The 22,732-nt window shown below is 38.7% G+C and overlaps 1 protein-coding gene across 2 annotated transcripts in view; it reads left to right on the top strand.

Annotated features, from left to right (window-relative positions):
* The first annotated feature begins 21 nt into the window (after positions 1 to 21).
* IQCM (IQ motif containing M) overlaps positions 22 to 22,732 on the top strand; it is an 89,575-nt gene continuing 66,864 nt past the window's right edge. Inside the window, exons 1-5 of one of the 2 annotated variants that reach the window (XM_083631252.1) lie at positions 22 to 81; positions 3,372 to 3,474; positions 6,658 to 6,951; positions 9,747 to 9,837; positions 13,767 to 13,837. In XM_083631252.1, coding sequence (XP_083487378.1) covers positions 6,663 to 6,951; positions 9,747 to 9,837; positions 13,767 to 13,837 — 451 coding nt within the window. In that variant the 5' untranslated portion in view covers positions 22 to 81; positions 3,372 to 3,474; positions 6,658 to 6,662. Of the gene's footprint in view, positions 283 to 3,371; positions 3,475 to 6,657; positions 6,952 to 9,746; positions 9,838 to 13,766; positions 13,838 to 22,732 lie in introns of both variants that reach the window. The other variant, XM_083631253.1, reaches the window with a different exon arrangement.

Consider the following 22,732-nt stretch of genomic DNA (forward strand, 5'->3'; position numbering starts at 1 on the left):
TTCCTCTGCTCTTCTGGTGATGTCACAGAGCACAGATGCTTTCTAGTAGAACGCTAGGATGGGTTAGTAGAGTACCAACATGTGAGTGTGTTTCAATCTATTTCTGGTTTTTCCCCATGTATTTTTAACTGCTTTTCTCGGACTCTATTTTTATATATGTTATTTTAAAGAGGTGGAAGACCAGCCCTCCTCCCATTTCTTATATGAGCCTTTGGCTTCTGAGTGAAAGCCCCACCCTAAAAACATTAGCTTGGAGCTACGTTTGACTAAATGTATTGCCAGGTAAGTGGCTTAGGATCACAGCCACTCCAAATTCAGTACAAAACAAATGACTTAGTTAGAACTTTCATTTTGGCTCTGAAGCAATGCTTTTGCAATAAGTTCATGCATTCTGCGGTGAGTCATGTGCCATGAGATCGTAAGTGTGCTTACTTGAAATCAGGGAGATGTAGGTCCAAAGAAATTTGCTTAGTGTTGCAGCTTAAAGTCGTGCTCACTCATTCCCTTCAGGTGTACACAGAACACATGGCTAGGGTTCTGACCTCTGCACATTCAACATATGCATGAAAAGGCTCTGTCATATGTTTAGAAACTCTAAATGTGAATGGTTCCAGACAGCATGGGAATCTTGTCGTGGACTGGTTGGACACAGAAGAATGGTGGGAGGAACCAGCTGGGGAACCCCCAAGGGAAGAAGGCTCAGAGCCCAGGGACAATGATGAGTGGTCACAGGGAGAAGAGGGAGAAGACTGGGAAGACAAGGTGTTGGAAGCTGAAGAGGTAACAGGGCTTGGTGAGCTGGGAGAGTCTGTGGCAGAGAGAAGTCCAGAATCAGAGGCAGAAACTGGAGCAGGAGAGGAGAGAGGCCAAGAGGCAGAGACGAGTTAGGCTGTTGAAGAGTCAGGGATGTCTCCTCCTCCTGCTGCAACAGGCTCCCCACCTCCACCTCCCGCTTGTCTCCCAGAGCCAGAAAAGGCATGAAAAGGGCACAGGAGAGATTAGTAACACCCAGACATAGTCTCTGATTGTTTGGGGGGAAAACCCTGGAGAGGAGGGAACTTAGGCAGCTATGGAAAGTTAGGGACCTTCAGACTCAGCAACTGCTTCATGGGGCCAAGACCTACTGGACATGAGTTGCTGTGCTCATTAGGCCTGACACTCCTATGCACATCTTGTTTTTGCTGATAAAGAGTTAACTCCAACTTACACAGTGTGATTTACTGTTGGCTCGTTGACAAGTCTACATGCACTGAGTCATTCTTACACATCTGCTGAACATGTAAACGTTGAGGCAGGGAGAACCAGCGTGCATGATCCTGCTCCCCTGCCACATGTCTACATGGAGAGAAAGAATGAACTTAAGAACTGAGCAATCAAGTGATGAGAAATCAACTACTTTACATGCAAGTATGAACGGTTCCAAAATCTTAAGGGCACCCACCCAGAGCTGCTACTGTAATCCTGTTCTAATTAGTTATAATCAGACTTGAAAACAAAAAAACAACCTGCCCGCAACCTAATAATAAGAATTTTATTTTCAGCTTTACTTTTCTAAAATGTCCCTACATTTGATCTACTGATACAGTGAAGAGGCAACTGCAGTTAATTCATAATATATTTTATATTTCCAAAAATGCTGTTTTGATCTACAATAGCCTATAAATAAAGTGTATTCATGCTACATTCTCAGCTCTGTAGAATTTTGAAATCTCTGTTCTTAAATAAGTGGTCTCTTGCATGTTTTGTGGATTTGTGATAACATAACATAATGTCGGCCCCTTGAGAAGAAGGGGTGTTTGGTAAGTGGATGCCATTTATACTTTGCATGTCAGATATGTCATGTACTTAATACAAAAAAATCCCCAGTTTTGATTGAGGCCTCGAAGGGGGATTATAATTCAATAATAGGAACTGAATTTCCAGCAATAGGCTGTGATATCATTCAACATGACTTGATTGCACTGGGATTTGGGTATGTCTGAAGGAAACAAACTCTTCTTTCCTCATTGCTATGATCTGTGAAAATGTGTCAACAAGAGCAGAAGTTATTCTGAGTATTCATTTTCTGAATCCCTGCTCTAAAAACACACGTTATCCCCAGTTCCCCAAAAGCCTGTCATCATTTCCCTTAGTGACACTTAGGATGCGGATTCTCTCGAAGCAAAGTTATTAGTGACAATCAATCTCTTAAAAAGCACTTTTATTCATGATGACAGGAACTTTACCACACCACTTCAGTTGAGCAGTGTGTTCCTTTGATCTGGTAGAAAATCATCCTATGGGCCAATAACACTGGGCGTTGAAGGTAGTGAGAATGCTGATTTATTCAGGGGGAAAATGGAATTGTGTTCTCTTTCCATGAACGAGAGCCTTTTGCAATATCCACATAAAACAAAGAATGTTTAACTGATTGATCATCTATCATTCACCCAATTAAACTTAAACACACTCAGATATTACCAAAAAGGCCCTCAATATGTGCCTTTTCAAGAAGGAAGTGAAAGATAACTTAATAATCAAGACCTATTCTTTTTTTAAAGAAGGAAACCAAACCTTCCATATACCAGAATCAAATTTATCAGTCCAACTGACTGAACATTGGTTCCAGTGATTACAGTTGGAGCACCACTAATACAGCAACAAAGGCTTTAATAAGTTGATTATTCTATTTTAAAAATGTTGGTCAAATGCCTGCTCCCTTGGACAGCTCCCTCCACCTTCTATAAAAAATGAAAATGAAAGGCAAAGCTGCCTTAACAGGAGAAATTTGAGGAGCAAACGGACATGGGACTTTAGCTGTTCCCCATTAAAATGTGGGGAGAGATAGCTGGTCAGATCTGGGCTTTCTAGTATGTACTTCAGCTGTCAGAGTACTCTCTCTCTCTCTCTCTCTGTGGCTACAGTTGAGGTTGGGCAGGATCATGGCTCTTTCACATGTGTCCCCTGTCCAAGCTTCAAAATATTTGCCTGAAAGCCTTTTTGTTAATATTACACCAGAACAAATGCATGCAAATGTTAGTGAGGCATTTTCTAGAGAAAGGGATTGGTGAAATGAAAATTTATGACAGCTATTGAATATGCAGGTGAACCAAAACTGATTGAGAGTGTCAAACCACTGGGCTGTTTTATCATAATTTGCAATTACTGGGCAACACCCCCTGCTCCAAAAAACATAGTTTCATCTATTATCAGCTGACGAAAACTGACCTACTTTCTAGCCTAGAGTACAAAGGTAATTGTGCTCAAGACTATTTTCCATGGTTAACCTTGACATTTCAAATGCAGAAGGAAATTTGTAATTAAATCTTAAAGATCTGTGTTCTGACGAGCATAAAAAGGAATTATTCTAATCTATTCTCCGTCATTTTCAGATTACAATATAGGCATCGCCATGTTGCAGTATGCCATACTCCTCTTAAGGTGAACTTGGAAGAAGTAATTATTTTCAGTATTGGTCAGGAAAGGGAAGAACAGGTAAGGAAAAGTGTAACTATACAGCTGAATTAAACCTATTGTTACTTTACAAATTATTAGAACAAGAATTGCGAAAGCAATCAAGTTTGTGAAGCATATGTTTCTTATTTGGTGAAATCAAAAGAAAACAGAATCAAACCTGACTTGCGACAAACAACAGTAGCTGTGCCGCAACCAGCTCCTGTTTCAAGAAACTAGGAGAGCTCTGCCAAGATGCTGAAGACTTATGCCAGGCATCTTTGCTTTTGAATTTTTCAAATTAGGCCATGCAAATTCTGTTGCCAAATGGGAATACAAAAGATTGCACGAGAGGGTTAAAATCTAATCAGATATTTTCTATAGGTTGCCTGTATTTCAAGCAATAATCTTTACTGTAGAGGTTAATTTGTCAAAAGATATTAAGCTGGGGAGGCAACCTGCAGCCCTCCAGATGTTGCTCGACTACAACTTCCATCATTCCTGACCAGTACTTATACTGGCTGGGCTGATGGGAGCCGGAGTCAAACAATAACTGGAGAGCCACAGGTTCCTACCACTGATATACAGGGTGTATTCAAGAGGGATAACAAGAAGGAAAATGTGTCCAAAAGTGGATAAACATACACATTCTATTTATCAGTCTAAGCTATGGAGTTAGCCATTTAAAACACACTTGTTTTAATATGAACAAAGACAGCACTGTCAGCTGTAGTATTACAAGAAAAATAATGGAGACAAGAAATACTCAAAATTCCAATTTGTCAACTGTTGACTCATAGCTGTGGTGTTTTTCGAGTGAAAAAAAATCAATAATGTAATTGCAACTGATTGCTCTTGCTGGGCTACTTCAGTTTAATTACTTACAGTGCAATCTTGCGTATGTCTGCTCAGAAGTAAGTCCTTTTGATTTCAGTGAAGTTTATTCCCAGGTAAGTGGGCATAGGAATGCACTCTCAGGCTGTAATCCAAATCACAATGACCTGGGAGAACATAATGGGACTTACCTCTGAGCAGGATTTTATTCTGAACAGTTTCCAGTTCTTTATTTTCCTGTGGAAAATAAAATTAAGGAACAGTGAAAGATGACTAATATAAAGTTTAGGAAAAATGAAATATGACTGCTACAAACCTACCTGCCTCTGAGATAAAAATATAGGGTTGGTTCCAGACTTAATCATGCTAAGATTAGGGACTCAGCTCCACAGCTGCAATTATAAGTGTGTAATAAAAATGTGACATCAGATGGCACTGTAGCGCTCAATGGCAAATTGCATATATATATATATATATATATATATATATATATATATATATATATATAATAGCATTTTCATAGTGTTTTTTAAATATCTGTGTAGATCCAGCCCTAGTTAAATGAATGGGGCTTAAGGTATGATTTACTTGCTGCATAATCTTAACCATTTCTACTCAGAAGTAAGTCCTACTGAATAATTGCAGGTGTGTGGGGTTAAGAGTACAGCCTTAGCCATAACTTAGTTGCCATTTATTTTGGCAGGTCCAGTTTAAGCAAGAATAAGTCTAGATCCAACCCATATGTCATTTCTCTGAGTTTATAGTAAGGAATAGAGTTTAAACCAGAGATGGGAAACTGTGGTTCTCCAGATGTTGTTGGACTACAACTCCCATCATTTCTGACCATTGAACATGCTAGTTTGAGCTGATGGGCCACAGGTCCCCATCCTTGGTTTAAGCAGTGCCCTGCTCAAATTTGAAATGTTGGCAGAGTACCCATGATTAAAAGATGACGACATGGAAAGTCAGTGGTGTAAAAGCAGGTTTTTGTGGTGAAGAGACACCAGTGGAAACAATAAAATACTCTTTCATACTGTAGGCAGATAATGTTCAGTCCTCTCAATATAAGATTTCAGATTGTATACTTAAGGTTCCTCCCAGTCTTCTGAAGTGCTGAATTCAGGAGAAACTATGGCTACTCTTGTAGTGGGGTATTTTAATGTAGTTTGTGTGTGTCTCCAACAATTATAAAGACTTACTAGATCTGTACATAACCAATGTAATTAATATATTTGAAAGAAAGAACTTGGAAAGGGAAATGATGAATACTTATTCAATTTTTCCCCTTTCTGTATCTGTGTAAAGTTATAATTTATTTTTAACATATAATTATTAAACTAGGACAGATGAATAAAGATGTAAAATAAGCATGCAGAAGGAAACCTAATACATCACATAGGTATTTATAGCCCACAGAAACTAGCGTTATTCTTAATGAAGATTAATGACCCTTGCTTCTTACACATGTAGATTCCAAAAAGTGTACACAGAGCTGATTAAGCAATCCAAGGTTATTGCAAATCATGTAATGGTAGTCTATAAGATAATATGTGTCCTCAATGGATGTGACTGAGATTTGTCTGGAACATTTCCATTGAACATTGAGAGGGATACCTTCCAAGGCCTATGCCAAGGTTCCTACACCTGAATTTCAATAAAGTTGTGGCCTAATTAAAACCCATATATTGTTGTCATGTCTCATTTCTGGGGGGGGGGGGGGAGAGACTCCAGGGACAGGGTTTAGTGCATGGGCTCGCAAATACAATGGTACCTCAGGTTAAGTACTTAATTTGTTCTGGAGGTCCGTTCTTAACCTGAAACTGTTCTTAACCTGAAGCACCACTTTAGCTAACGGGGTCTCCTGCTGCTGCCGCCGCCACACGATTTCTGTTCTCGTCCTGAAGCAAAGTTTTTAACCCGAGGTACTATTTCTGGGTTAGCAGAGTCTGTAACCTGAAGCGTATGTAATGTGAAGTGTATGTAACCCGAGGTACCACTGTACCCTACAAAATTGGATGAAAGTTAAGAGAGAAGATGCTTGCACTCTTCTCTTTCAAAGCATGTAGGAGGTAATCGAAATCACCATGTACTTTTGCAACAGTTGAAATTTTTGTTGTTACAGCAAATGTGCTTGTGAGCTTCTTACTGTTGGACAAGGAAACTATGTTATCTTGTATGTTTCTTTGTTTTCATTGGCTGCCAGGAAATTGAGAGCCAAATGTGTGGCTTAACTCTGAATGTCTCTCCCCCCACTTTTTCTGGTTTATAGCTAAATAAAACTGTTCCGTACTTAAACTTTTGAAGAGTAATGGCTTTGAAAGTAGCACAGAGCAAGAGGGATGATTTCAGACTAAAATTGGTGATGGTGTTACTCATTTGTTTTGTCAACAGAAAACATGGCGATGCACCCAATTCTTAGCGATATCCTCGAGGAGCCCACAGAAAATATGAGTGACCAGAATTTTCATAGCAAAATCCTTGGGGAGTCAGAAAGAGCTACTAGTGCACCACCTAAATTATCATCTTATGTGGGCACTAAACCCACCCAGTCAGCAAAAACTCTTAACAAGACCTCTCTGGAAGAAATATTAGACATGTTGCCATTAAGACCACACTCTGAAACATGGCGGTCTCTGAGCAGTATAAAATCCTGTCCTACGAAGATGGAGTATGGATGGGGAAAAGGTGAGATATATATTTGTGAATATACTTAATATGGTTTCATATAGAATGACATACCACTCTTGACCAAGTTTTGATGTTCTTCCTACTGTGAGATAATTCAGCTAGGCTGAATTCAAACCTCAGTGAAAGTCAATAGCATTGTCTTCATTTGCTGCAACTGTTCATATATGCCTCAAAGGTGGTCATCACACTATTTCTACCCTATTTAACAATTCTATATCTGTATGTTTGTATGTGTTGTTGGTGCACATGAGTGCCCCAGAAAGCACTAACTGAGGCTTAACTTTCTTTAGAAGGGGAGCTCACTGCAAACATATGGTACTTTTGTTATTTTTTATTCATTTAGAAATGAACCTAAGGCTGGTCAAGCTATGCTGATGAAGAAATTCCCACAAGCACAATTTCCTGGAAGTAAAAATACAAGAATAATAAATCATTAATAATTTGTTGCTTTTTCATGACACCCCAATTCATGAGGTACTGCCTGACGTGACCACCTCACTTTACCTCAAAGCTGGCCCTATCTTTAGGCAGACTCCTATTCATAACAAGTGACTTCATGGTTCCTTCCAGCAGCTCAGAATTTATTTTGAGGGATTCCCTGATATATTATGAGACATTATCTTCCATAGCTTGTTTATGGCTTATAGCCCACCCTTAAATGTTTTACTCAGGAGTAATTCCCTGAACTCAATAGGACAAAGGGCCAAACTAGATATGGCCTTTGTCAGGTCATTTGCCCTAGTGTGCCTGATTAACAAAAGAGAAAAGTTGGTGTAGTCCACTCCCAACCCAAATGGCATGGAGAAAGATACGTGAAAAATACTTGTCAGGAATTTGTGGAGTTTAAAAAGACAATAAAGCCTTTTTCTCTTCATGGTGTATTAAAAATATACTAGCGCTTTAGGTCAAAGAGAGACATTTTTTATCTTCTTGCTCTACATGTGAGCAATTCAATTGATGTCTACCCCAGCAAGTCACAGGTGTGGAAACAGGAAATCTATATGACAAAATGAAAAAGGCTTGCTATGAATAGTTGAGAAAGGGTATGTGTGTTTGTACAGACATTTTTTCGTAGAGTATGCATAATTCTTGAAACTCAAATACAGAACTGAGAAGAAAAGTTGACACAACCATATTCCACAGAGGCCTTTCTGCTCTTACTTCTCTCCATGCTGTCTTTGTATTTCAAAAAAATAAAATCCTTTTAATTTATTTATGTGTGTGTGTGTGTGTGTGTGTGTATGTGTGTTTGTGTATAAAAGTTGAGCTCTGAGAAATTCTCAGGGGTTTTTTAATGCTCAAAGATTGTTATACTTTTATTGAGTCTGTATGCACCTGTTAAAAAAATCTTGTTTTAGAGGTTGTGAAATGACCAAAGGATTTTAGTTGTAAACTGATGTATTTACAAATGGAATGTTTATATCCAAGTATTTTAACCGGGACATATACATTATAGTTAGATTTCTACAAACACCTTTCATTCATAAATCTATATATTTGGTTGATGCAAAGTAATCCAAAAAGTTAATTTCCATGTCTGCATATGTAATATGCTGTGTAGAACCTTTTCAGCAGCAGTCCCCTAACTGCAGAATTGAAAACAAGAAAGAGTCTTGTGCACCTTAAAGACCAACTAATTGATTATAGCACAAGCTTTCATGGAATAGTGTCTACTTCATCAGGAGCATCAAGTGTAATACTCAGCTGGTAGCTGGATGGCTCTTCTTAATTCATGACTGTGGCCAACTCAGCTTCATTCGCCTCTCTCTCATCTGTCCTTCTGGCCAGCATCGCCTCCACTTTTCTGACACTCCTTCACCTCAGAAATTTCAGCTTTGCTTTTGCAAGGCAGCTGAGACTTGAACAAAAACACGATGACAGGCAGGGATTATGAGTGCAGCCCATAGTGGACATAGGAATGGCATCTGTGGCACTCTGCCCTTTATGGTAATGGTTTTTATAGAAGCAATTAGCTTCCTTTTCAGGCTGTCCTGTGTATAAGCAGTGTATAAGTATAAGCAGGCTGTCCTGTAGAAGAATAGAATAATTTTTGTCTGGAGCCTTTGACAAAAACTGGAGTGCTTTATATGTAAGAATGTTGGGATAAGGTGCACACTACACAGTTACTGGACAACTAACCCTGTTGAACTAAGTGGGGCTTACTTCTGAGTCAACATGGGCAATGTTGAACTGCAATGCCCCTTTCAAGGAGTATTCAAATAATACACATTTTTGATGTGGCTTGGGTATATGGTAACTTCATTTTCAGTGAATGCCATAAATATAATGAAACAGAAGTTCATGGTAGTTTTGGTGTAATTTTCCATCCAGAATTCTTTCCTCTCTGTGTGGGAAGAGAACAGAAGGAGTTCTTTTCACGTATGCATGTTGTTGAAGTCTCCAGAATTATTTTTTTCCCACGGTCTTGCATATTTAAAAACAAGAATTTTGTGCATACATCCCTTGTAAGCCCAGCTTCTGAAGCTGTTTACGTTTAAAAATGGTTTGCTTTACAAATATATAATAAAGAAATTGTGTGTGTGTGTGTGTGTGTGTGTGTGTGTGTGTGTGTGTGACCTACTTGACTAGTGGGTCTGAATCCATAATTAATTGTACACCTACATATGTGAATTGCCTGAATTGGCAGTTTGTTCTTATGTCGGTAGCTTATTTCTGAAATGTATTAAACGCTTTCCAACTTGGAATAACAATATCAACTATTGCTTTTGGTGCAACTCTCCTATTATTGTTAATTATTTTTAAAAAACATTTCCCCTTTCTGCTTTTGATAGAGAAAATGTGGTTAAGTGATGTATTTACCGAGGTTGGATCACTGAGTAGAGCCATGGAACGTGAGAAAGATAAACAAAAGCTATCCACTGGGTAATGTATTGAAATGGTTGGAATAGCAATTCATATTTATCTCTACTGCAATTCGTTTTGAAAGGGTACAAAGAATAATTCTGAGCTCTTATTGTGCTTTAAGTCAGGCTAATAATAATAATAATAATAATAATAATAATAATAATAATAATTTATTTATACCCTGCCCATCTGGCTGGGTCTCCCCAGCCACTCTGGGCAACTTCCAACATAAGATTAAAAATACATTAAAAATTATAATTTTATATAACCAATGCAACTTTTCAATTTGCTGACAACAGAATTCTACTACAATTTAGAAAAGGAAATCTCACTTGCTATGTATCCATAATTTAAATGAAACTATTCTGATGGTGAATGTGTTCATTTATTTATTTATTTATTTATTATATCAGAAGTCCCCTTGAAGTCAGCGGGCCTGTCAAATCTACAAGTTTAATTGTACATAAATGCTGTATTTAATTGCATTGTATTATAAAATAAGCTTTAGGCATATAGCAAGTAAATTTTCGCTGGGTATGGTAGGCTATCTTGCAACTAAGCCTTGTGACTAGATCACAAATATTAGACTCAACAGAAAAGCTGTAATTTGACTACTTGCTTGTGTGCTTAGATGTAGATGAGAGAGCTTGCAACACAGAGATGCCCATAGGCAGTTACTCAGCATGCAGGAGGAGAGAGAGACAGTCAATGGTGTTGCATCCTTTGCTGGTGCCCGGGGCGTACAGGCACATGAGCTGGGTGGGACCAGAGGTGGGGCATGAAGAGTGAACAAAACCAGCTGCCCCAGCCCAGCCCTCACTGGAGGGCACAGAGGATTCATGAGGACGCGTTGCGCTGCCTGCCTGCACATCCCCTCCAACGTTGGCCAGGTGGCCATTTAGTGAGGGGGCCAGGGATGCAGTGGCAAGGCAGGGCAGGGCGGGGACACGTTTTAGAAAAAACATGTTCAAAACACTGTGTTCTTAGTGCTCTACATCTACATGTGGATGTTGTATCCCAGTTGAACAAATGCTTTCCACTTTTCCTCCCGACATTATTGGCCCAGTAATATTTATGACAGCAATAACACATGCAGTGCAAACTTGGAAGTCTAGTCAGAAATAAGGCCCATTGAGCGCAATTGGACCTAATCCCAGTAGAGTAAATATAGAATCACAGCCTTGGTATGAAAATAACTCAATTCCTAAATGTTTGGAGTCCATTGCCTCATTGTCACAATGATTTAAGATAGGCAAATATTATTTGCAAATGGTTATTGCCTAGCCATTTAAGTTTTGTAACCCCATATTTTGGGGGAGGGAGGGAAATTGTATAGTCTTTACTGAGGGTACTCAGTAAATTTATAGCTGTGTAAATATTTCAGCTGTGACACATAGCTCATGCTGGTAACCACTACTTATGATGATGCTAAGACAGCTCTAATGCTGCTGCTGTCAATCAGCAGCGCCACCCTATGATATAACAAGCCATTGCATAGTTTCATCCAATGAAGTTATATTGCCATAGGCAACTGGTGATTTGCTTTAAGGCTGCTGTTTCTGCTTGTGATCTCACACTTGGGGGTCATCTCAGAACCTTTGTTCCACAATTTGAAATGTCATAGAGGTACTGTAATCTACTTCTACTTATGCACAGTTTTGGAGGGTGTTCTGAGCTGCTAATCTTTCAACGGTTTAATGAACTCCAAGCATTCTGTCATGAAGATCATTTTTTAAAAACAACAATAACTCCCAGTTGAGCCATGTTGCTTCTAACATATCTCTTTTTCAATGTCTAATACTGACTGACAATAAAATGGTGTATTCTAGAAATTCTGAAAGTCTCTTTTGAAAAATAAATGCTGAAATATAGAGAGATGAATGCATTTTTGCATTCTTCACTTCTGTTTTGTGGGATAATTATATTCTCTTGAAAAGAATACTGTGCAAATGAATGATCACAGTGAACAGTGTAGTTGTGCATATAGGCTTTTGGCAGTTTCACATACATACTCAAAGGATAACAAAATTATAACTTGTATACAATTTCTTTTCTGTATGCTTGCATTGATTCTTTTTGCTCAAGTTGGTGTAATTTGTATAAAGCCAATTCACACATCCAGTTTAAAATTAACTGACAAAAACATCTTTTCCATCCGTAAGAATGTCTGTTTGAATTTGTCAGCTTTGATGATTTTCTTACAGCCCAGTTCTATGCATGTTTACTCAGAATTAGATTCAAAAGTCCAATGGGGAGTTATTCTGATTGAATGAAGCCACCCAACTACTGTAGGGGCCAGGCAGCTGGAAAAAATTACACCACTATCTCACCCGTTACATTTTCTGCCCTTGTACAAAGTGCTGGTTATGACCTTTAAAGCCCTAAATGGTTTGAGACCTGGTTATCTTAAGGACTGTCTGCACTGTCAGTCTGGCCATATCATAATATCTAATTTGAAGACCCTGTTGAAATGCCTCCCTGTAAAAACAATCAGGTTGGTGAGCACCCAGAACAAGGCCTTTTCAGTAGCAGCCCCCCAATTAGAGAATTTGATTCCAAGTGAGATCAGGCTTACCTTGCTAACTTTAAGGTCCATTTAAAGACCCACTTTTTCATCACGGCTCTTGGGGGCTAATCTAGGTTATTGGATTTTATTCTTTAGAGCTAGAGGCTTAATTGCTGATGGAGCTAAATTAATGCAATAAGCAGTAAGCAGGACTCCCAGGCTCAGGCTTTTATGTTCCTAGGATGGAACTGGATATTTTAATTGTTTCAACTGGTTTTCCTGTTGGATTTTATCCATTTACATTTTTGCATGGTTGTAAACGACTTTGAGACAAAAGTGGTCTGTAAAAGTGTTGGGGACAGGGCGATGAACAATCGTAATGAACAATCATTACGATGATTGTTTTATTATTAGGCCATCCATCTGTATGCTTTTTACTTTGTTTTTATTACGTTTTTATCATTGATATTCTGTTATGTGTTTTTAAGGTTGTACACTGCCCTGGGATGTTTTGACAAAGGGTGTTATATAAATTAAAGTAATAATAATTATTGTTATTTCTTTAACTCAAATTGGTAGTATTTAATTTTGGGTGGGTTCTGCCCAGTACATATAAGAATATTATAATAAAACAAACTAGCACCTTCTAACTGATTCCAGAGAAGATAGTCTCTGAAAACTTTCCTTCCTTCCTTTCTCATTATGCCCTGCATGACACCTCACACACTTCAGTCTCAAGAAAATCTGAATGAAAAATTAATATTTCATGAAAACATAAGTGCTTTAGTTTGACATTTAGCTTTTCCCCTCCCCACCCAGACAGCATTTTCATGTGAAGTTGCTGCCATGTTTCAACGGTGGCTTTTGCCTTCAATCCTAAGCAAATGGGAAAGTGTTGATGTGCTGTTTCTGGAACAGATCACAAAGCAGATTGGCATTGTGCTGGTTATGGGCTTAGCCCAATTCCACCCACTAGTACAGAAGGGAATGTCAATGACGGCTCAGACGGCTTTCCTTCTTGTAGAGTTATCTGCATTACAGATAGCTAGAGAATGGACAGATGCTATTAAACTTTATTTCCGAGCATAAACCACAGTTCAGACTCGGAACACAGTATGTTTGCAAAAATCAATACCAAGTTTTATTTATTTTTATTTTATTTTTAAAATGTATTGCTTGCCTTTCAATTCCATTAGAGCACTGAAAGTGGTTGCAGGGCACATGCTTTTTCAAGCAATTCCTCACTGTTCATGAAATGTTTCGATTTTTGAGATTATATAAAAGGCATGTACTTGTACCACTGTTTCTACAAAACACATTGCTCCGTTCCTTTAAAAAAAATAAAAAAAATGTACATGAGTTATTTAAGTAGAAAGATAAAAAAAGAAAAAAAGAAATAATGGCTGTTTGTTTTGTGCATGTTTGTTTTTGTATTTAACAGCCGTAGCAATTTGCTTGGATTATCCTCAAATGAACAAAATCAGACTGCCTGGATTCCAAAACTTCAGAAGGGTAAATCTTTATTGTTATTTAGCAGTTTCATTTCATTTTAAATAATTGCCAGTTACTGTAAAAGTGTTATACTGCATTTGTACATTTAAGACTATTTCTACCTAGGGGTGGAAGTGACATATTTTTGAAGGAAAGAGTTATGGATAATGATCGTAGGGAAAGAGTTTTTTGTTGAAATACATTTTGAAAGTTTCATGTTTGTGTGTATAGATAAAGACACACACACACACACAGAGAGAGAGAGAGAGAGAGAGAGAGAGAGAGAGAGAGAGCGCAATATTTCTGAATACAGAGTGACACCTAATGTTAGCCATATTCAGAGCTGACCCGTTGAAATAAATGGACTCAGGTCCATTTCAATGGATCTATCAGTTTGTCCATTGAGTTCAATAAACTAACTCTGAGTATGATTTAGTTGGCTATTACCCATACTTTATTGAGATTTGTTATCTAAACTACGATTTTTCCTCAAAAAAGAAGTATTTTTACTTCACTTCTGCCCATTGATGACCAAACAGTATCTGCTATTTTATAGATTATACCAGATCTTCCTTCATCAATCCTCAGCTGCTTGCTTTACTCTTATATACTTCTTCCCAGATTTGAAAATGCTCATGGGCATGTCTTCCTATATATTATCTTGTCTCTGTCTCTATACACACCAGTGTATAGAGTTTGCTACAGTTTCTCATGTCCTAGTTTGTGTAGCTGGTGAAAAGTTAGGACTGGAAAAATTGGCAAGAAGATGAGCAACGTTTTTGTTTTGCCGTTCAGCTACAGAGCATGATCGCCCTCGTTCAGTTGGAGGCGAAGCTGAAATAGCATGGACCACATATCCAGTAGCCTCCAGTGTGACCCAAGCTTCAATGTGCACCCAATTGCAAGGGAGCCCTTGTTCACATGGTTTTCATCTTTTCTGGGAAGAAAAGAATAATGCAAATCAGGTCTCTGTGTAATCTGGTGCTCCCACGGGAGGCTGGCTCCATACAGTGGAGGCTACTCTCTCATGCCACTCCTTCGCAATGCTTGTTCAGTGCAATCAAAATGTACGAACCATGCTAGCCTTTGTGTGGCAGAGCTAGGTAATGGTTTTATCCTCTTTATGCAGCTGCATGCTGATTTTGTATGCAGTGGAGGCAAATGGACCCACTAACTGGTATGCCCTCAGCCAGCCCCCCACCTGCCTGCCTGCCTTCTTTATGTTGGCATGCAACCAAGGAAACGGGGGCAATTGGCAGGCCCCCAGCTGCCTCCAGCCCACCGGCTGGTGTGCCGGGCGAACTCCAGTCCTTGGTGCAGCATGAATCTGCGACCTGAGCTTCAGAAGCTAGGGCAAGCTACTCAGCAGAGTAAACGCTGCTCAAACAGAAGTGGCAGGAGAGGCTGTGTGAGCATATTTACAAGCAGTTTATTCAGCGTACATCAGGACAAAAGGAAACATGTCTGACCTCCTTTGTGTCCAAAGCAAAAAAACAGCATAAGCAAAAGCTATACACAAAACGGAAGTTCCCAGCATACTGTGCTGGAGTGTAAACAGACATGTGACACACAACAATCATGCCTGTTCCTTAAGGTGGAATGGAATATCCCAACACTTTATACTCTATCCCGGGGGTGTCCCTGCCTGTCAGCTTCCTCCTCCTCAGTCTCTGGGATGTGCCTGCAGAGCCTAGCAGGCAGGAGGATAGTGACAAAACTAGAATCAGTTGGCTCTTCCTGCCATTGGCTCTGGCTCCACCTGATGCTTGGACCTTCTCTCCTAATGGTCCCAGTGTGAACCTGCCACCACTTGCATTTATTACTATGCAAGACTACGTCTGACCACATGCATTCTGTAATTGGAGAGCCCTTTCCTCTAGATCAGGGGTAGTCAACCTTTTTATACCTACTGCCCACTAATGCATCTTTCTTGATGGTAAAATTTTCTTACCGCCCACCAATGCTTGATGGAAAGAGAATTCAGCTTGTGCCATAGAACCCCCTACCACCCACCTAGAATCCTGAAACACCCACTAGTAGGCTGTAGTGTAGGGACCAGGTTGACAACCCCTGCTCTAGATGGTTCCCACTGAAGCATTTGTGTCACAAAATACGCATATTCCTCTTAGAAGTCTGGAGATAGTTCTGAGCTTGGTCATTTTTGGTGCTGAACAGGAGGAATGACAGCCATCATCTTGGTGTGTGTGATTTAATCTAGTTGTCAGATCCTCAACAGCTGGAGATCCACAAGTTAACAGTATCAGCAAATCCACATTATCCCAAATGATACAATGCTCTTCATATTTTTGGTGTGAAGGCAACATTTCTCATCACACTTCCCACAGTGTAACTAAATATTCTATCTTTATTAATTACATCTTTATATCTTTATGTAAGAAAATTGTCTCTCTTTTCATTACTTGACTTATGCTTTGAAAAAATTGCATTAATTTAAGTAAGGATCAATTTGTTATTGCTTGGTGAGCCCAGTTATTTGCAGTAAATGCATACAAATTAATTTGGATATGGAAATACATTTCCTGTTTTATGGCAAGTCATCTCTTCAACACTTTCACTAAGTAGAGAACACCGTAATTTGGATGTATACAAAGGCTGTTTATTCCAAATATTTCATCCACATAAATGTTTTAAACATGAGTTGGCACAGACGTTTTGCATAAAATGTGCTACAATGCAACTGCCTTTTGAAACAAAACAAGGTTGTTCTGTTTGCCTGTTAAGTCAGCTCTAGCAGTTCTTAGAAATGTCATTTATTAAATGTCACGCTAATTGCTTGTAATATCAACCCCTGAAAAGCAAACCTTTGTGAGTGATCTTTCAGAAGCTTTATTTTTCTCTGTTCTGTCTGTCTGGTACATTTTGAAGAGAATAAACAAACAAGATTTACCTTTGATACAGCACCACTCGCTAAAAATATAAGGCTGACTGACTGGTGCATTTAAGGATATTTCATCTCTGCGAATAAAAATGATGCACCCATTCTAAATTAATCAAATGCTTTAAAATTAATTTGATGAAATTAATATTCTAAGATTGATGCCATCATTTATCATCAATATGCTATACTCTTGAGTCAGGTTAATGAGTTAGGGGGAAAGTCCATTCTTCATTTGGTTTCTCTGCTGCAATAGATGGCCAACAATGAAAAAAGAAAGAAAGAAAAAGAAGTAAGAAGTACAGTGGTACCTCGGGTTAAGTACTTAATTCATTCCGGAGGTCCGTTCTTAACCTGAAACTGTTCTTAACCTGAAGCACCACTTTAGCTAATGGGGCCTCCTGCTGCTGCTGCGCTGCTGGAGCACAATTTCTGTTCTCATCCTGAAGCAAAGTTCTTAACCTGAAGCACTATTTCTGGGTTAGTGGAGTCTGTAACCTGAAGCGTATGTAACCTGAAGCGTATGTAACCCGAGGTACCACTGTACCTGCTAGATCAGAGGAAAGGTCCACCTGCTTCAGCCTCCTCCTCCTTACAGTGGCCAGCCAGATGCTCCTGAGCATCCCAAATGCAGGGCATGGAGGTGATAGTTCTCTAAGATCATAAGATCAGCCCCAAATCCTATCTAGTCCTGCATCCTGTTTCCCATAGTGCTCCACCAGATGCCTATTGGAAGCTTACAAGCAGGACGCAAGTGCAGTCGCCCATTCCCTGCTTTTGTTTTCCCAGCAGCTAATATTCAATGTACACAAAGGTAAGTAACATGACAGTGGGCTAAGGCAGAAGGGTGTTCTGGGCCTATGTTGTGTGGTAAGGGTTAATATTTGTTTTTTTATGAACAGAAGCCAGGTTTACAATCAGATGCTGCTGATTGCTTCTAATGCTATTTATATCTCCTCCAGATTTATTATCTATATTTCCTTGAGGCTTATTTTGAAATGGTTTTTATGTGCCACTGCAGCTATTGGATTATACATGTGGCTATTCTTGAAGATGGCTTGGAAACTGCAGGTGGTTCTGATGGCATTTCCACTCCCCCATAACATTAGTTCTTGAACACTTGCCCTGGCTGTTTATCCGTGAATGAACCTAATTCAAAGCATTCACCCTGACGTAAAAAAAAAATCTCTGAATGGCTTGTGACCTGATTACCTGAAGAGGTGTCCCCCCTCATCACAACAATGTGCATTCAGTGCGGGATGCCAGTGCTTCCCCCCCCCCCATATTTTAAATTGCTGTTACCCACCTCAAGGTTACCTCTGATGAAGGGCAGGATATAAATCCTGTAAATAAAGAAATGAGCAAATGTTGGTATATGTTTTTGAGCTATTAAAAGTAACCATTCCTATCAGCAGTGCCATGTTTATCATCACGTGGTCACTTAGTCGCTAGGCCCCCAAAATGAGAATCATTCAATAATTATAATGTTAGGAAACACTTGCCATTAGAGGTATTGCAGGCTGGCACTTGTCCTTGTTCTGGCAGGTATCTCAGATATTATCGTATCAGCCTAATTAAGAGAACAAAATGGAAATGGAGTGAAATCTTCTGTTGAAATGAACTGATGGAAGGTACCTGTCCTGCCTCAGTAGAGACTCATTCCTTTTAGTATAATTGACTTCACTTGTTGACATTTCCTTGGACAGATCAGGGTGGGTTTTCTTTTCATGCTCAACGGATACAGATATAGCTACCTACGAGTAGGATGGAATTTATCATGGCACTGGATTGACTGCTTCGATTGGCACATAATTTGTCCCTTTTGCTATAAAATAGGTCTTGGCTCCACTCCCTGCAATTTTGAATGGTTCGGTCTGTATGCACTTTAGGGTGGTATAACTTGATTGTTCCTTTTCTCTGCTTGTGGTGTACTGGACTGCATAAATAATTCTGAGGCCGATGGTAACTGGATATTAGCTTGATAAATTGAGCTGTACTTGGTAAACTGTTGATTCTTTTTAGTACCATAACTCACTGCCACTGTGAGTCTTGCACAAATTGGCTGGTTTTAAGATGAAACAATTCTGAAAATTCTTAACTTTGCGGGCCAGGTGTTTTCTGTGTGTGTGTGTGTGTGTGTGTGTGTGTGTGTGAATAGACAGAAATATGCTCATTTGTATGTTTATCAGCTGCAACATTTAGTTGACTAAGCAATGAAATACCTTTTGATTGATTAAAAAGCTGCCCCAATTATTCGGGGAGCAAGATAGCTATATCTATATATCTATATAGTCAATTAGGTTGCACACCCAGTGCATGTGATGAGCCATAATAGTGGAAGCACGGCATCCTGGGTGGACTGAGAGCAGGCACTAGAACATGTGTTTGGAACGCATGCAGTTTATGCTTCTTCTCCCTTCCAACTTCTTAAGCTCCGTGGAATTAGAAGACAACTCTCCTTGCCTGAGTGCTTCCGTATTTATTTCCCTTCTGCTCTAGCCCAACTGACTGAATTCCTCTGTTCATTTATGTGCTGCTAGAATTGAAAGAGGGCTTGGTTAGGGACTTAGAACATGGACTGCAACTCCCATGAGCCCCAGCTAGTACGGTTAATGGTCAGAATTTATGTGAGCTGTAGTCCAGCAACATCTGTGTTGTTTTTTTTAAAATGATATTTATTAAAGTTTCAGAAAAGATTACAAAAGTAAGAAAAAGAAAGAAAAAAGAAACAAAAAAATACGAAAAACAGAAAAATAAAAACAATTAAAAACAAATCAATCTTTCCATGTCTTGTCTTTCATTTGCTTGTTTCCCTGACCTCCTCACACCTCCCTTTTTTGTATTCCAGTTCAATTAGTTAATTCAGCAAATCCTTTCCTTCTTTGTTTTTATCTTAATCCTTTATCTTAATATATTATAACTTTACATTCTCACCTGTTAACAATCCATTTTTACATACCCCTTTGTAACATTACTGCTAAAACCACTTAACTTCATTCCAACATCATTCTAACATTCATTGATTTTGCAATATTTCTGTAAATAGTCTTTAAATTTCTTCCAATCTTCTTCCACCGACTCTTCTCCCTGGTCTCAGATTCTGCCAGTCATTTCCGCCAGTTCCATATAGTCCATCACCTTCATCTGCCATTCTTCCAGTGTGGGTAGATCTTGTGTCTTTCAATACTTTGCAATAAGTATTCTTGCTGCTGTTGTGGCATACATAAAGAAAGTTCTATCCTTCTTTGGCACCAATTGGCCAACCATGCCCAGGAGAAAGGCCTCTGGTTTCTTCAGAAAGGTATATTTAAATACCTTTTTCATTTCATTATAGATCATCTCCCAGAAAGCCTTAATCCTTGGGCACGTCCACCAAAGGTGAAAGAATGTACCTTCAGTTTCTTTACATTTCCAACATTTATTATCGGGCAAATGATAGATTTTTGCAAGCTTGACTGGTGTCATGTACCACCTGTATATCATTTTCATAATATTCTCTCTTAAGGCATTACATGCCGTAAATTTCATACCTGTGGTCCACAACTGTTCCCAGTCAGCAAACATAATGTTATGTCCGACATCTTGTGCCCATTTTATCATAGCAGATTTCACAGTTTCATCCTGAGTATTCCATTTCAACAGCAAGTTATACATTCTTGATAATATCTTAGTTTTGGGATCTAACAGTTCTGTTTCCAATTTTGATTTTTCCACCTGGAAGCCAATTTTCTTGTCCAGATTGTAAGCCTCCCTTATTTGATAATAATGAAGCCAATCTTGCACTTTATCTTTTAATTTCTCAAAACTCTGCAATTTCAATTCATCTCCTTCTTGTTCCAAAATCTCCCAATATTTCGGCCATTTGGCCTCCATATTGAGCTTTTTCTGAGCCTTCGCTTCCATCGGTGATAACCACCTTGGGGTTTTACTTTCAAGTAAGTCTTTATATCTTATCCAGACATTGAACAATGCTTTCCTGACAATATGGTTTTTAAATGCTTTATGTGCTTTGACCTTGTCATACCACAGATATGCATGCCACCCAAATACATTATTGAAACCTTCTAAATCCAAAACGTCTGTGTTCTCAAGAAGCAGCCATTCTTTCAGCCAGCAAAATGCTGCTGATTCATAGTAAAGTTTAAGGTCTGGCAGGGCAAATCCACCTCTTTCTTTTGCATCGGTTAATATTTTAAATTTTATTCTGGGCTTCTTGCCCTGCCAGACAAATCTAGAAATATCTCTCTGCCACTTCTTGAAACAGTCCATTTTGTCCAAAATTTGCAATGATTGGAACAAAAACAACATTCTTGGCAATACATGCATCTTTATAGCAGCAATACGGCCTAGCAAGGAAAGCTTCAAGTTTGACCATATTTCTAAATCCTTTTTCAATTCTGACCAACATTTTTCATAGTTGTCTTTAAATAAATTTAAATTCTTAGCGGTCATATTAACCCCCAGATATTTTACTTTCTTAGCCAATGTTAAACCTGTCTCCTTCTGAAACCTCTCTTTCTCAATCGGTGTTAGATTTTTCTCGAGAACCTTAGTTTTTAACTTGTTCAACTTAAATCCTGCAACTTGACCAAATTCTTGAATCAATTCTAATACTCTTTTAGTACTAGATTCTGGCTCCTGTAATGTCAATACTAAGTCATCTGCAAATGCTTTCAATTTGTACTGTTTGGCTCTGACCTGTATACCTTTAACCAATTGGTCCCTTCTGATCATGTTTAGCAAAACCTCCAGGACCGAAATAAAAAGCAGTGGGGAAATTGGGCAACCTTGTTGTGTCCCTTTCTCTATCTTAAATTCCTCTGTCACCACATTGTTAACAATTAGTTTAGCCTTTTGTTCTGAATAAATTGCACCTATACCATTTCCAAAACCTTGACCAACCCCCATCCCCTGAAGATTTTTCTTCATAAAACTCCAAGAAATGTTGTCAAAAGCTTTCTCCGCATCTACAAATATTAAAGCTGTTTTAGTATTAATGTTCACTTGTAGTTTTTCTAAAATGTTAATTATATTTCTCGTATTGTCAGACAAGTGTCTGCCTGGGAGAAAGCCAGCTTGGTCTTTATGTATCTCTTCCGCTAATACTTTTTTTAATCTTTTAGCCAAAATATCTGCAAAAAAATTATAATCCACATTAAGCAGGGATATGGGGCGGTAGTTCTTAAGTTGTGTCTTTTCAGACTCAGTTTTTGGTATAAGTGTAATATAAGCTTCCTTCCACGACTCTGGTGCTTTTTCCCCCTCCAAAATTTCATTGCAAACTTCCTTTAGTGGTTGAATTATCCAATCTTTCAAAGATCTATAATATTTTGAAGTTAAGCCGTCCGGTCCTGGAGATTTGCCCAGTTGCATATTCTGGATGGCACCTTCTACCTCCTGTTCAGTTATTTTGTAGTTCAACATCAACTTATTTTCTTGAGAGATTTTTTGTAATCCATTTGTTTTTAAAAATTGATCTATATCAATCTCTTTCTGTGGCCCTTGTGTATATAACTGTTTAAAGTATCTCTGGAAACATTTTCTAATTTCCACTGGATTCTGTATATTCTTTCCTTCCACTTCCAAATTTGTAATGGTGTTAAGTTTTTGTCTTTTTTTCATTTGCCAGGCTAACAATTTCCCACATTTATTAGCCGATTCAAATGTCTTTTGTCTCATCTGTTTAATTTTCCGCTCTATTTCCTGATTCATCATTTTCATATATTGAACTTGATGTAACTTTATTTCTCTCAGAATCTTTTGTGACTTTGGTTTTGCTCTCAGTTTCTTCTCACCCTCTTTTATTTTCTCCAGAATTTTGTCTTTTTTCTCATTTTGAGTTCTCTTTATTGCATTCTGTTGTATCAGAAACCCCCTCATAACCGCTTTGCTTGTGTCCCAGATAACTCTTTTTTCGATGGTAGTATTCATATTTATCTCAAAGTAATCTCTCAGAGTTTTTTGGGCCTTCTTGGTAACCTCTTCGTCTCTAAACAAGGTGTCATTCATCCTCCATCTGA

Source organism: Podarcis filfolensis, assembly GCF_964270895.1.
Source record: "Podarcis filfolensis genome assembly, chromosome: 9".
NCBI lineage: Eukaryota > Metazoa > Chordata > Lepidosauria > Squamata > Lacertidae > Podarcis > Podarcis filfolensis.